Below are 16,152 nucleotides of genomic sequence, written 5' to 3'. Positions count from 1 at the left end.
CCTTTGGTACATAGATGGCCAGTTGGAAGAGCAACCATGAACTGCTTTATGTCATTAAATAAACCACAATGATTCCTTGCGACGTAGAATTTAATCACAATAACAAAACTCCCCTTTGGTAGATTAACCCTCAAATATTATATATGTATTATCAATGAGCTTCAACAAATTCTATCAAATAAGAACCATACCTCATTCTAGACATGAGAAAACTGAATGAGACTGAGATTCGGTAGCCATCAATAGATAACGCCCTGTGGATGTTGCAGGCGGCATTCAAAGGGGAGTCTAACCACCAGAAAAGCCCACATTCTTGTCACTACAGAATGCAGTCTCCACAGGTGGTTCTCAGCATTAGTATCCCTAATCCTATTGTGGCAACAACTATCACTGGTTGTTCTTTCTCTGCTCTTTTATTTTCCTTCTACCTCCCACTCCACCACTCCCCTACACACCCCAATTAAAACATTGAGTGATCTATGTACACAATTCCACTGGGTGATTTTCCTGAAACATCTTAAGGGTCTTGTGAGCACATTTTTTGAGCCTCTACTTTTGTTCTGGTCCAGGTGTGCAGAACAGCTAGTTCACAATCACCTTCCAACCACCAGTGTGATCATGTGCTTTGTGGACGAAGTGTGGTCCACTCTTCTGAGGTCAGTGCACAGCGTCCTTAACCGTTCACCCGCACATCTCATCCGGGAGATTCTGCTGGTGGATGACTTCAGCACCAAAGGTAAGCTGACTACGCACACTTTCTACTTAGAAATCAAACCAGTATGAGACCATCGCAGTTTGGAAGCCAAGAGTACAATTGTTGGATGGAGCATCAGGAGCGTTGCTGGGGCAGGGGTTAGAGCACTCAGCTGCTAACCCAAAGGTCAGCAGTTCAAAGCCTCTTGCTGTTCTGTGGGAGAAAGAGTTGGCAGTCTGCTTCTGTCAAGATTGTATAGCCTTGGTGACACCGTGGGAAAGTTCTGTTCTGCCTATGGGGTCACTAGGAATTGGAATCGACTTGATGGCAATGGATTTGGGTTTGGCAATGGATTTGGGATGAGGGTAACAGTACACCGGATGTAACAGTCAGCTCTGACATTCATCCCAAGTTGTTGTTGTTCGACCCGTTGCCCTAGGCTTCTCCTGAACTGTGGCTCATCTTCCAGGTCATCTCCATTTTCTAACTGTACTCTTTCGAGATGGGGACTTTGAAGTGCCAGAGACCCAAGAATGCCCTATACACTTTCATGAATTCCTTTGAGTACAATCTACTAGGCAAATGTCTCACAATTAATAGTAAGCCTTTCCTACCAGAAATCACTAGAGTTGGAGTTATACTCTAGGAGAAACAAAGAAACAGAAGACCTGCGATTCTTGCTCAACATAAGGCTTATCACATATCCAATCAAGTGCTGAGCAGTCACATTGCCGCTGGGACCAGAGGGAAGTTCCAGTAAAGTTCAAGGTGTTTCCATGAAATTTTGTTTATCGCAGTGAGGACGGTCACTCTTTGGGCTGTCAAGTCAACTGTGCATCTAGGTGGTCTTACAGGGTCCATGCCCTCCTATGTTACAACTGTCCCAAACCCAACGCCCTGCGCCCTACACAAAGCTCTAAGGAAAAGAAAATGACAACCTTAGCAGAAGAGCTTAAGTGACAGCAGTGAGGTGAGCCAGTTTCCTGAGCCACAGAGCTCCTTCCCGGATTACGCCAGGCTAAGGGGCACTGAGACGCCAAAGGAAATCGAGTTTAAATTTCTAAGTGGCCTGGAAAGTTTAAGCAGAAAATAATATCCAGTTGCCAAGCTATGTTATGAGAGGCAAAGCCAGGTGTGGTGGGCCCTGAATTTTATACAGTTGTCGGACCCTCTGTTGGAAAAAGCACGCACAGTTGACAGGAAACTGAGCAGAAGTTCTCTTGGAAGTCATTCCTGCCTGGGAAAGCTGTCAGCAGCTTAATTAGTCACACGAAAGTGGTTGTGTGGCACATAAACAGGCCCATAACCCCCTCAAATATTCCGTTCACTGGCTCCTTCTATAGCCACCCAGCAAGAGACGGGCGATTGATCAAGGCTGGTGCCCGGAGTGGCAAGTGCATGGGTTGTAAGCAATTGCTCTTCACAGATGTTTCTCTTTCCTTCTTCCTTTGCTCCACACAGAGTTTACAGCCGGTGCATATTTCTAAACCTCCTGCTTGGGTCTTGGAAGAGACATGGGATAGAGTGGGGTGGGGTGGGGATTGCGCCTGAACGGTCTATGGTTTGAGGGAGAGTCTCGACTCAGATAAGGTGGGTTCTCCTCAGCCCAACTCGGCAACACGGAAAAGATTCGGGGTTTGGGAAATCAGGTCATTTATAGTATGGAGCCCAAGTAAATCCACGGAAGAAAATTAGATCAGAAAATAAATCATGGCTTGTGGAATAGAGTTCGGCAACAATAGGAAGGGTCGAATTTGACGCGAGGGCGGCATTCCTACAATGTTGTAGATTTAGTCACCCTTCTGTGTGATTTCTTCTCTTCCCTCCCTCTGGCACAGCCTACCTAAAAGATAATTTGGATAAATACATGTCTCAGTTTCCAAAAGTCCGGATACTTCACCTCAAAGAGAGACATGGTTTGATAAGAGCCAGACTGGCAGGAGCCCAGAATGCAACAGGTAAGAAGCCATGAATTTTTCTCTCTTCCATTTAAAAAATATATATATTTTCAAGCATTTAGCAAATTTTGCAGTACAGTGACACACATATATCCATCACTTAGCGTAACCAGTTTTTAGCATGTTGTAGTATGAGAAGGCTTCAGAAGTCCACCGACAAAGAGCGCAAAAGATTGCTTGGAGCGCAGTTGCCGTCTGCCCTGACAATGACTTTTCCCCCGAGACTCTCTGGAATTCCTGGCCAGGAAACAAAAGCAGAGTCATTCATTCACAATGGATTTGAATGGAAACTGGTAATAAGATCAGGCACAATTCCAAGGGAAGACATGGGGAAAGAAGCTGGGTCTACAAGGTGTTGGGTCTACAAGGTTGGTCTACAAGCTGAGTCTACAAGGCGTTGCCCACGGGATGGCACACAGCGTTTACCAACATCCACTGGCGTACTGTCATACCGAGTTTAAAACTTTGCCACTGTCTGATGAATTCAATTTGTAATGGGAAACATCTGGTTTCTTCCTTGATTTTTATGCTTCCACACTAAGTTGTTGATAACTAATGTGTATGTGAGGTCTTTGGTTTGGAAAAAACGATAATGGAATTTTTCCACACATCTTTTGAATTCCCCCTTGTATCTCCTTTATCACACACATGTGGACACATACTGTGATAGAAGTAAACTTATTTTTGGTTTCCTGGAGCTTTGAAAAGGAATTTACGGATTTTATAGCATTGTATCCTTAGATACTTCAGCAAACATCTTGGAAGAATAAGAACATTCCTTTACATAAGCACACATTTCAAACCTGAGCATCCCCTAGTGTATGGTCCCTTGCTCTAGTCTCCTGAGCCACTCCCAGTGTGATTCAAACCAATGCCTTTCCTTCTTTCTCTCTTTGTCATTCTTCCTCTATTTCTGTTCAAAATATAGGATATGATTAAGATACACAAACTGTGTCTCTTCTCTTTTAATCTAGTATCATCACTCTGTAAAATATTTCTATCACATATTTTTTAAATAAAGACAATTGTTTGGTAGAACTGACAGCATTTAAAATTCTTCTGATTGTTTCTTCATATTAGCTTCATGTCTTTGGATGTTCACCACATAGATGATATACATTGTTGACTTCTGATGGTCTCAAATCAAGAAACAGAAGATGTTAAACTTTACATTCTTGGTGACACTACTTTTTGTACTTGGTTAGGATGTTGAAGACCATATGGATTTCTTGGCGGGAAGAAGTGCTCTCTGGGATGCTATCTTGATTCTCGTGACTGCACTGGTTTACCTGCACCATTTTACTCAATGGTTTGCATTCGTTGGTGACCCTTGCCTGAAGCAATGATTGCACTTAGGTCTGAAAAATTGTGGAAAAAACTTCCCCTACTCCTATAATTCTTTTATTAATTACAAAGAAGAGTTTTTCTAGACAGATTCATATTCTGTGTGTGTGTGTGTGTGTCTGCCTGTTTGTCTATCTGTCCGTCTGCCTGTCTTTCTCTCTCTTTGGGTATGTGTGTGTTCTCCCCCTGAACCGAGGCCCATTTTTCATTACTATAGATTTGTAGTTTAAAAAAAAAGCCAATGTATATTTTGGTAGCTGGGAATTCCTTCAAGCCAGGGCCTTTGTGGCCTGACCCAATTGGTATTTTAGATGTTCACAATCTATTAACTGTTGAATCTCTCCCCTCCCACTAATGCTTCTTCCCTGACCTACATCTGCTCTTTCTAGAGCTTGTTATGCTTTTTCAAAGGGCACGGCACCTTCCTTTCCCCTCCTCTCCACTCTGTTATGTATGGATGCTGGTATCTGAGTAGAAGGAGGTGAATCTTCTGTGTTCACGAGTATTCTAAAAATAGCATCATACATTTGGTTTCATTTTTAACATTCCTCTGTGGAAGAAGCTAGGTCCTTGTAAGAATAGCTGACCTTATATAGCAAGTGCCATTTTGAGTGCTTTCTCTATTCATGGCCTTAATTCTCCTAGTAGTCCTCCAAGGTTACCATTGTTGTTGTGTGCTAAGAACTCGATGCTCACCCACAGTAGCCCTGAGACCCAGTAGAACTTCCCCATAAGTCCCCTGAGCTGAAAGCCTCATAGGAGCAGATCACCAGGTCTTCTATTCGGTGGAGTGACTGGTGAGTTCAAATCACTGACCTTTGGTTTGATAACCAGTGCTTAACCAATGGCCACCAAGGCTTCGCTCTCAATTTGGACACACGGGACCCTATGAGACAGAGTAGAGCTACTTATGGATTTCTTCGGCTGAGATTGTTGGAGAACCAGATGACCAAGTCTGTTCTCCTGCGGAGCAGCTGGTGGGTTCAACCACTAGCCAGCAGAGCCATTACACAGTGGGTCGACAGGGCTTCTCTCTAGGAGGTAAGACAATTACTATCTACATTCAACAGACACAGATCTGGAAATGCAGGGAAGTTATGTTTTGATCAAGGTCTCCCAGTCACTGAGTGTTAGAGTCATGACTGGAACTCACCCTCAAGAACCTGCAGTGTTGTCTAAGACACGATGCTGTCAGGAAACACTGAGCTGCACCGTTGCTCTGCTATGACCTGTAGGCTAAGGCATGACAGAACCCCCAGCTTGGAACGGAGCATGTTCTGGTGGCAAATTACCTGCACACCTAATCTTACTTCCTTGGAACTAAACCCAAATTAAGAGGTCTAGTGACGCCATTGCTATTGCATTTTTCTTTTAATGTGTTAAAAAAAAAACAAAAATAATAACATGGCCTTGCAGGAACAGCTTAGATTCCTGATGAGAGACTTTAATCAGAAAAATTCAGTGGAAGTCCATGTCTAAATTTCTTTGGAAAATACATTGTGACCCATCAATGATACAAACATAAGAAAGTCAATCAATAGTGTTAAGTAGGTAACTTTTGCTGGAATCTAGAAGAACATCCTGGGGAGAAGGGACAATGGGTGGAAAGGCCTGCTGTAGTCATGAGTTAAGCATCTTTAAGGGAAAGAAAGAAGACTGTTATGAATGAAAGGAGTGGGCAACAAGTAGAATGGTAGGATAGTTGATTGGAAAGAATGGACAGGGCAGGTTTTTGTAACGTTTGTACTGTATTAAATAAGCATGGGCAGTTTTCTCAGTGAAATGTGAAGCCAATGAATTAAACAAGGGAACAAAATGTAAAATATTTACATTTTAAAAACTCACTCTGGTCATTATATGGAGACTTGGGTAAGCCTCAATCCTCTCACTGAGAATGATATGGAAAGAGGAGTTGTCTAGTTAGTTGGTTATCAGAGTTGTCTAGAAACTTTTAACTAGGGAGCTACCAGGGCAGGTGGGCAATGTGAGCAGATTTAGGGCACAGAGGAGCTTAGAGGCTAGCTGTCACGTTACAAGCAAAAGACAGTAAGAATGAAAGGGCTTCAAGATGAACCTGAGAATTCATGTCTGCATAACTGAGTGCGAATCAGAGCCATAACTGGAGAAGAAGATTCAGGGTTGAAAATGAGTTCTGATTTTTCCTATGTAAGTCTAATATGACAGATGTTCATGTGGAGAAATTTTATGAATAAAAAGAGAGAAAGTGCTTCTTATAAAAACATCCACTCCATGCCTTCAGGAAGCAGAACACATGCTAGCAGTCGCCTCCATCATAGTCTGATGGATGGACGACTCTGGAAGCTGCCTTTAGAGGCGATGTGATGAACACAGTCAAAAGGAATTGCCTACACCACATGGCCCTCGTTTCAACCACGACATCGTTCCTTTATATTCTGATTCCTGTGACATGTAAATGTGTCACCAATTAGAACCTTGAGCGCATTAACTCGGTGTTGTGCAGTAACTTCCATCCTGTTGTGACAACGGCACAGGATAAGAGATCACATGGCCACACACATGGAGAGGTCTCATGAAATAACAAGGGCAGTGAGATTCTAAATACTTCTTTTTCTATTATCGTTTTTTTTTTTACAATTTTGACCACGATTCAATCGCATTAAATTGATTTAGTGACCCACAATCAGGTCATACTTTCTATTTGAAACACTCCAGCTGTGTATATTTTAATTGCTTGCCTCTACCTGACCTGACTGCAAATACTTTTGTTTAGTTTTGTTTTCATGTAGAAGAAAAGTGCTTCTCAAGCTGGCTGAGGATTTTTTTAATTCTACTTTACTCATACACATTCATGTGTATGTATATATATATATATATGTGAATACCATCTTTAAAATATAAATACAATGAAAATTAATTATCTGAAAATAAATTAAAATATATATTAAACAAAAGCCCACTTTGTTGCATATATGATAATACATATGCTGTGTATGTATATATATATATATATTTCTACTGGGGATCCAGTGAATGCAAGCATGGTTTTGTTACAACGAAAGCATGTGTACACGTCTCTGAGGTCAACACGTGGTGATAGCCAAATTCTCTCAGTAATACACTTGTCTTAGTCTCATCAGGGAGCCTTAAAAATCCAGTGAAAACCGTGTCTTCCTCCACGAGGATCTGCTGGCCAGTTAACTTCAAAGCAAAGTAATAAGTTCAGAACGTTAAACAACTCTTCGGGGGGAAATCCCAAATGGGGCCATCTCGATAGGTTTTCTCAAATGACACGGGTCAAGTATGAGGGTTTATCAGAAAGAAAATCAAAAACTACTTTGGTGACCAAAGGTCAGGAATGTTAGACTGAAGCGCTTTTGGTTTGTTCCCCATTGCAAGGCACCTACTTACTCTTTGAAAGCAGTAAGGGTCATCTTATGAGACTCTCTTTACGGAGCCCTCCTCCATCCAGGGGGCACCCCAGGTTTTCAGAATTCTTTTGGTTCCCAAACTCAAGGAGCAGTTAAAAAGAACATCATTTGAGGCCCTCAAGTATGCTCAAACTGTCATTTTGATGTGGTATACACGGAAAAATGTAAAATTTGGGAAAAGGATTAGAAAAAAAATCAGTGATGACTCATAGCAACCCTCTATCAGGGTTTCTAGGACTGCCCATCTTTACGCTAGCAGAGAGCCTGGTCTCCCTGCTGAAGAGGAGCTGGTGAAAACAAACGCACAGGGAAGAGCAGCTGGTGGGTTTCAGCCTCGTAGCAAGCAGTCCAGCGCTTACCTGACAGTGGGCTTTGACAGGTGATACTGCCTCCTGAATTCCAGAACTGTGCAGATTTAGGTGGAGGACATGCGTGAAACAGTAACATCATATGTTGTTGGTTTTATTTAATAAAAACGTCTATGATTGTATGGCAAAACTCTTTTACTTACTCGTGTGTGTGTGTGTACAGTCAATAGACAATAAGTCATTCTGGAAATTTCCTATGAAGCTTTAGACATTTGCTCTTAATTTCTGTTCACTACGAATAGCAGGATCGGAGGCCCTGCTTTAAGCAATGCTAGTGGAAGGCTGATGCCTACAGGTTTGAGAGGTGCTGAAAGGTGTTCCTCTGTAAGGTTAGCCACAGCCTTGACTAAGAGGCATCAAATGGCCAAGGAAATCACCAAAGCCTGTGGGGAACTCCAAGGGGATTTAGCACCCTGTGTGAATTTTAGCTGAGAATATAACTCAGAGACCGGCATGGAGTGAAGGTGGCCAACCTGGTACGGCCTCTAGGTTTGTGCCAAGGATTAAATAAGACAATCACGTAGGATGTTTAAAACATTGTCTCTCATAAAGTAAGCACTTAGCAAATAATAACTGATTTCTTGAAGGTTGTTATTGATCCCCCTTGACACACAGATACACATACAATCCACTTGTGTAAAAATATTCAGAGCAACATAGATGATGCTGAGATTTTAACTGAGTAAATATAAAAAATTATCTCATGCAACTATCAGAAAATAAAAAGCAAAAGTATTTTCAAGAAGCATTTCTGACCGATTTCTTTAAAAAAAACTTTCTCTGAGCGTTCTTATCACACCTCCTGGTTTGCGGGTTTCTCTACTTTAATTTATTTCTCTTGCTATGTAAAGAAATGCATCCTCTTTGTCTTCCCTAAAGTCAAACTTGTATTTTCAAAGGTATCCTGATCTTCCACAAAACGGAGTCTCAGCCACCCAGAGGTACTGAAGCTCACCCTCTTTAGAAGAGACATTAGCAATTACCTTTAACACTAAGGATTCCCTCTGGAATCTTGCTACCTATCCTAAGCAGCTAATCAATTTCTGCCTGACATAAATGATATTTGGCATACAGGAATCCTGATGAACTAATTTCCATCAATTTCATTATAGGATGAAATTATAGGGACCAGGAATTCACTGAGAAGTACCGACTACTGCTTTCACCACCAATGCCTTGGGTCACGTAGGCCGCCCAGTCTGCATGTGTAAATGATGACTGGGCTGTAATGATGACTGGGCTGTGGTTATTGTTGCTCTCCAGGTGACGTGCTGACATTCTTAGATTCTCACGTGGAATGCAATGTTGGTTGGCTGGAGCCTCTCCTGGAAAGAGTTTATTTAAGTCGAAAGAAAGTAGCCTGTCCGGTTATTGAAGTCATCAATGACAAGGATATGAGGTAAAACTGTGCTAACTTCACAGTGAGGCCATTTTCACCACTAGCAAACAGTAGCCATCTCAATGTTAAAGAATCCATCGTTTCAATGCTAAGAAATGCACAAGCTATCTACTTAAACCCAAATTAAAATTCATGATAATTATCTTAAAGGAAGGACAGACCAACACCATAGTTCATTTGGTTATCATATATTCTTAATCCTCAACGCCAAAATATCCAAATTCTCACTGTCTGGTTCTTTCTTATTTATATGCTACTGAAACAAAAAATATTTATTTCCTTCAAGTTTAGTTCTTTGTTGTTGTTATAAACATACATGTGCCTGCTACATGCTTTGTTTTCTGTTTTCCCTCAAAAATAGCTAGGGCATTATTACAAGAAAACGATAAGCTGAAAAATAAGCAAATTAACTCATAAATATTCAACAATTATTACAAGTTGTAATAATCTAGAATCATCTTTATAAGTACCTATTTCTATTTTGTTTATTGTAACAATACATTGAGTTCAGTTGGTGGAGAATTTAAAAATGTATATGACTCAAACAGCACATCTGCTCTTCTCCCTCGATCAGTTACATGACTGTGGACAATTTTCAGAGAGGCGTCTTTGTCTGGCCCATGAACTTCGGTTGGAAAACAATTCCACCAGACGTCATTGCAAAAAACAAAATTAAAGAAACGGATGTTATAAGGTAAGTGGGTGAAATTCAAGACAGAAATAATCATGAACTCATTTTTATAAGACATAGAAAGCTACTCAAAAAAAAAAGAAGAAGCAGTGTCTTATTAACATAACATCAGGATTACAGTCGCTAGACAGCGAAAAACAAGCAATGTTTTCAGACAAGTTATCTTCCCTTACCAACCTCACTTCTTAAATGGTCACCTGCATCCGTTTCAGTGCAGAACCCAATTGCCGTTCACCCTAACTTGGGAATTGTGTGCTGTTGGGTTGATTCTGGCTCACCGAGTAGAATTCCAGCGTAGGGTTTCTGAGAGCAATCTTTACAGCAGTACGTGGTGACGTCAGTTCTCCCTGAAACAGCTGGTAAGTTGGAAATAGGGACCTTTCGCTGAGCAGCTGAGCACTTAATCACTGGGCCACCAGGACTCCATTACCCTAAATTTACCACTTACAAAACACAAACTAGATGGAAGTGTTATTTATCACACACATGCTATCATTGAAACATTTGTGGAAATTAATACAGTGACTAACAGTAATAGAATGATTGCAATAATAGCTATTGTTATGACTCTCTTTTTATGATCTAATTCCTCCTGTTCCATGGGAAGGATGAAGACTTCTGTGACTCGGTTAAGAAATAATTCTGATCTGAAGTCAAAACTAGGGGCTTCTTCTTATTTCCCTAAAAGCATAGAGCAAAACACAAAACCTTAACCCACCACAGCAGAGTAGCAGGAATCCTACTGGAAAAAGAACCCAAGCAGGCACAAGCTTCCAAGGCCCAAGAGAAAGCCAGACGCCGGTCTATGCATTTCATGGTGTTTTCCTCTATTGTCCTTCAATAAATCATACCTCTTCATTACCAGATTCCAGCTCTTCAGAAGCAGTACCCCTAAGAGAAAAATTAAAGTCCTACAATTCTTCAAAACATAGGTGCCAATCATTGGAACATCTCATTAACTCTAGGAGAGAGATGGGAAATAGGGACTTAAATAGAAATATACATTCTTTCTCTAATCCCACGCCTAAGGAACCATTTTGCTTAATTCGGATGCCCACTTTGAGGACCCATATGGTGGTTGAGGTCAGATTATAGTCGACTTAATTTAGTATAACAATGCACTCTGGATAATCTGGTAAGGACATTTAGTGCGTACAGCTCGTCTGTGTGCATATATAAGGCAGAGGCAGGTTTGAGCCAGAATTACCTGAGCCTGTGATTGGTATATGCTCAGACACAAGGCACTCTTCATCCAAACTACTCTGGCCACAGTAGTGACCACCAGGGGAACTGATCGATGCCTCCATTAAATGCTGACTTCATGCTAATTTCTGTCTCCATCATCAATAATATTTACGAAGGCCCTGTGGTCAGACTGTTTTGGTTAGAATCTCAACTGTATTCTTACTAGCAGTCTGAGCACACACAAAAAAAGTTAATTTATTCCTCGGAGACTTTGTTGCCTCATTTTTTAAATGAAAACTAAGAAAGCCATTTAAATGATATCATGTATATAAAGTGCACTAAAAATGTAGCTATGGCAGAGAGGTGGCAGAGTGGAGGGCATGACAAGCCAGGCTGTCTATATTTGAATGCCAACCCCAAACCAAACCTACTGCTCAAGTTGATCCCAACCTTCAGAGACCCCACCGAACAGGTTAGAATTGCTCCACAGGGTTCCCAAGACAGGATTCTTCCTGGAACCAGATTGATGAATGGTCCTTACATGGCGTGGCTGGTCGATTTCAGGGGCTGCCCTCACGATTGGCAGCCCAGCACTTAATTACTATGCCATTACAGATTCTTTTCATTTGAACCCTAAATGTGTACAAATGTTCAAGTCTGTACCATCAGAGGAGTTTCTTATTTTCCTTATATTGCAGTCTCTTCATAATCATAGTACTTATTTCCTGAAAAGCTTATTGGAAAGTCTCTCTTCCGACATCTAAAATAATTAGACTAGTACCTGCCACTCTGTTTGTACTAACTGAAGTCACCAGTAATTCGCTGGAGGGCTGTGCGAGATTCAACAGGCCGAATATCAGTTCCAATTCCAGCCTCCTCCTCCTGAGTCTGAGTGAGCGGTGCCCCTGTGTCTGTGAGCTCATCACCGATGTGACCATGGTGGCTCCATCCGAGACACAGCGATTCTGAAAAAGAGTCTCTCAACTCTGCCACTAGGGTACAAGCAACCCACGTTTCAAAAGCTGAGTTCCCATGAAATCCAACTTTAAATTCTTTTTTTTTTCCCCGTAGGTGTCCAGTCATGGCCGGTGGATTATTTTCTATTGATAAAAGTTACTTTTTTGAACTTGGGACATATGACCCTGGGCTGGATGTGTGGGGTGGAGAAAACATGGAGCTCTCGTTCAAGGTATCATGGAGGGTTTCAATTGCTCCTAACAATGAACGGGGTGTTGCCTTCAAATGGTTTCATTTAACTGATATATGGTTGCATCTGGGAGGAAATTTCACAGAAAGGTTCCAGTCTCTGGATTAGGGGCTTTCTATCCCAGGTTAAATTTGGGAAAATAAATACGTCATGAAAGCATAGAATAAATACATCATTTCTGCATAGAATATGATGTTTTGGAATTCATACCCAAACTCCAAACTCATTGCCATTGAGTCATTGTTGACCCCTTGTGGTCCTAGATATGGTTTCTGAGGCTGAGATTCTCTACAGAAGTCAATAGCTGCAACCTCCTGCCCTGTTGTGACTGGTGGGTTTGAATCATTGACCTTGAGAACCTTGAGGTTAGCAGTCCCATGTTTACTGGACAGCACCATGCAGGTTGCTTGAGGTTCACACTTGATACAAAATAACTCTCCTAAAAAATGTTTCTTCCAAACAATGGAAACATTTAGTATAAGATCACCATCCACTCAATGACAGGGGGGTTGGTTATTTGGGGGTGTGTGGCTTATGCTGTACGTTGCTAACCTGAGGTTCGCAGTTTGAAACCACTTCATGGGTAAAATCCATTTCCTTAAAAATTTGGCTTCTGAAACCCACAGGGGCAATTCTATTGTCGGGTCACTATGAATCAGAATAGACTAGATGGCAGTGTATTTGGAATTTTTTCCCCCTTTTTACGGAAGCCAGAATAATAAAGGAATTTGCCTTGGAAGAAGTACAACCAGCAGTGAGTCAAGCAAGGCTTTATTCCATGGACTGGGGCCTGCTGTCAGAGAAGCGCCCGGAGAAAGACAGCCAACTTGGTAAAAGAGAAAGAGTGTCAAAGAGCCAGCCACCCCAGTGACTGCAGTAGGGCTCACCTCTCATCCTCCGGAGGTGGGCGCAGGACAGGGCAGCGTGTCACCCTGCGGGATGGAGAGTCGCCAGGAGTCAGAACGGACTCCACAGAACCTGACGACACTAAGAAATAAACCCTGTTGAGTTATATTTCCTAATCAAAGCATGTTTTTGAGGCTGAGAGCGGGTGTTTGGGGGAGGGATGCTTGATGCTTTCTTCTGATTATTAATGGCCTACGATTTGTGGACAATCAGCCTATGATGTATGCTTCTCCAACTGTTCCAGGTGTGGATGTGCGGTGGGGAAATTGAGATTGTCCCGTGCTCCCGAGTTGGACATATATTCCGAAATGACAATCCATACTCCTTCCCTAAAGACCGCATGAGAACAGTGGAGCGGAACTTGGTGCGCGTCGCTGAGGTCTGGCTGGATGAATACAAGGAGCTCTTCTACGCCCACGGCGATCACCTCATAGACCAAAACTTCGATGCCGGAAACCTCACCCAGCAAAGGGACCTTCGCAGGAGGCTGAAATGCAAAAGCTTCAAATGGTACTTGGAGAACGTTTTTCCGGACTTGAAAGCGCCCCTTGTAAGAGCTAACGGTGTGGTAAGTCCAAGCTCCCATTGAAAACCCCATTGCATGAAAGCATCTCTTCCCAAAAAGGGTGTTGGAAAGGATCATTAGTACTTGCTAAGCGCATGTATGAGTGTGGATGGGGCAGGGCATGGTTGAGGATTAAATATATGTCCACATCCTTGAAGGAGGTTGCTGTCATTAATTAAGTCACTAACTACTTACTAAGTATCAACAGACCAGTCAGTATTACAGTACCGGATTAGAAGGTAGACGTAGAATAGTCCTGACCCCCACAGTAGATAACATAAAGCAGAGTCGGGAAGATAAATGCTAAGACCCAAGTGAAAATGCAAATACAGCAGTTCTCCAAAAGACCAAACCCAGCCCACTACCATCCAGTGGATTCTAAGCCACCGTGACTTCACATTGGGTTTCTGTGGCTATTCAGCTGTTAGGGAGCAGTCCGCTTCAACGTTTTCCTATGGAGTGACTAGTGAGTTTGAACCATGAACCTTGCCATTAGGACTGCACTTGAGAGAGCAAGTGGGAAGCCATCAATTCTAAATCACAGCAATCAAGAAACTACCTCAGGGGAGGAAAGATTAAATCCAAGGTCTGAAAGGCAATGCGTGCCATGTAAGCAAAGGATGTCCTCACTCAAAGGCACTGAGATGGGTGAAGGTTGGGAGCAGGGAGGACTGGTAAACATGTGAATGTGGGTGTAGAGAGTCGTAGAGCACCAGGGGAAGGTAGAGAGGGGAGGCAGGGGGTCCTGTCACACTGGTCCTCGTAGGCAGAATAAATTTCTCTTTCTCCCATTCCCTCTCCCTTTTCATTTGTATCAGAGACTCATGAGTAATCATTGGGCAGCATTAACAGTGAGATGACACAATTTATGAAGGGCTTTGTAAAGATTTCAAAAAAGGGACAAATAAGAGAGATTGTTAGACGAAAGTGGGGACAGAATCCAGAGCACATGGAAATGCACAGAAAACAAAGAAGCCAAGTGAGAGGGGATGCCTGGAGTCAGAGGCTGAGAAAACCAACTAAAAAAATCACAATGGAGGAAAGCCATTTTGACTCCATTCTAAAAGTGAGGCTTAATTTGAAGAGGCTTGCATGGTCCCTGGCATGGAATACAATGGTTTGAAATGATGAATCAAGTCTTGGCCTACACTTTTTCTTGGCCATTTTCATTTCAAATATTTTTTATTGTTTCATTCCAGTTTAACTTTAGTCACAAATATTTTTAGTGCTGTGTTTGTTGTTGTTGTTATTTTTAGGTTTCATGTTTTCTCAAGACTTGACCCTCTTGAAGACTGCTCTCTGGGGCTGAGGATTTTTGTTTTGTTATCTTTTAGATTTTTTTTCCTAGCAAGTCGTTTGTACAAACCATCCTGAACTCTCTCTCTCTCTGCCTAGAGAGATCCCCTGGAAGGATGTATTAAAAATCGGACTAGCATGAAAAATTGTTCTATCTTTAGAAAATCCAACTGATAAATATATATGGCCTGTTTGTATGAAATAACCATTTTTATATGTCAAAACCCCGGGGAAATAAATGTAGGCCCTAAAAAGAAAACAAATAGAAATATATTTATTCAGAGTTTTCTGCAGCAAGGGAATCATGACCATCACTTAGTCTTGACAGAAATTCAAAGGTAGTCAGAAGAGTAAGAAAACCTTCATGGTAGGGAAGATGGAACGTTCTGGCTGTGTCCTGGCTGGAGATTGTCAGCAGAGAATACGTAGAACCAAAGCAAACTGTGTGGTGGGTTTGGAAGCAAGACTGACTTTCGCTGGTTGGTGCTGAGTTGGAAGCAAGGCAAGCTAGAACATGCAGTTATCAACCAAACCCTGACCGGGGGTGGGCAATTTCTAAAGAAGCTGGAGGTTTGGAGTCCCAGAGATTGCTTCTACCGAGGTTGTGAGCCAAGGTCCTGTCTTCCTTCATGTGTTCTATCCTTTTGTAGACCCACTCTCTCAAATGCCAGAACAGCCTCCCTGGTGGTGCAGAGGTAAATCACTGAGCTACAGAGACAGTGCTTTGAAACCGCTGGCAGTTCTTTGGGAGGAAGACTCGGTTTGCTACTCCCTTAGACAGCTGCAGTCTTGGAAACCCACAGGGGCTTGTTAGGAGTCAGCATTGACTCAAAGGCAGGGAGTTTGGGGGACGCCCTGGTGATGTCTTATCCCATGCAACTCATTTGAGAAAGCACCTTGGAGTCATATTCTGCTCAAATAAGAACAGGCCACATACAACAGTGAAATACATTTAACACCATCCCCTGGGCATGGAAAAATTATACTTCGCATTAATGTGGCTTGTCTTTGCTGCACTGAATGACAAGGAGAGCAGTACTAAGCTTTAACCACCAGAGGGAACTAAAGCACCACTTTTTGCTTCCACGGTGAGGCTGTCCTAAATAATTCTTCCCTGGGAATTTTCCGG

The 16,152-nt window shown here is 42.2% G+C and overlaps 1 protein-coding gene across 1 annotated transcript in view; it reads left to right on the top strand.

The window, feature by feature from the left end:
- Positions 1-16,152, top strand: part of GALNT5 (polypeptide N-acetylgalactosaminyltransferase 5) — a 46,692-nt gene that overhangs the window by 17,962 nt on the left and 12,578 nt on the right. Inside the window, exons 2-7 of the mRNA XM_075529012.1 lie at positions 570-736; positions 2,533-2,652; positions 9,038-9,173; positions 9,748-9,867; positions 12,121-12,238; positions 13,407-13,730. Of these exons, the coding sequence (XP_075385127.1) occupies positions 570-736; positions 2,533-2,652; positions 9,038-9,173; positions 9,748-9,867; positions 12,121-12,238; positions 13,407-13,730 (985 nt within the window). The remainder of the gene's footprint in view (positions 1-569; positions 737-2,532; positions 2,653-9,037; positions 9,174-9,747; positions 9,868-12,120; positions 12,239-13,406; positions 13,731-16,152) is intronic.

Source organism: Tenrec ecaudatus, chromosome 13, assembly GCF_050624435.1.
Source record: "Tenrec ecaudatus isolate mTenEca1 chromosome 13, mTenEca1.hap1, whole genome shotgun sequence".
In the NCBI taxonomy this organism is placed as follows: domain Eukaryota; kingdom Metazoa; phylum Chordata; class Mammalia; order Afrosoricida; family Tenrecidae; genus Tenrec; species Tenrec ecaudatus.
Note: the sequence above shows the minus strand (reverse complement) of the source record. Positions and strands in the feature narration are given on the sequence as shown.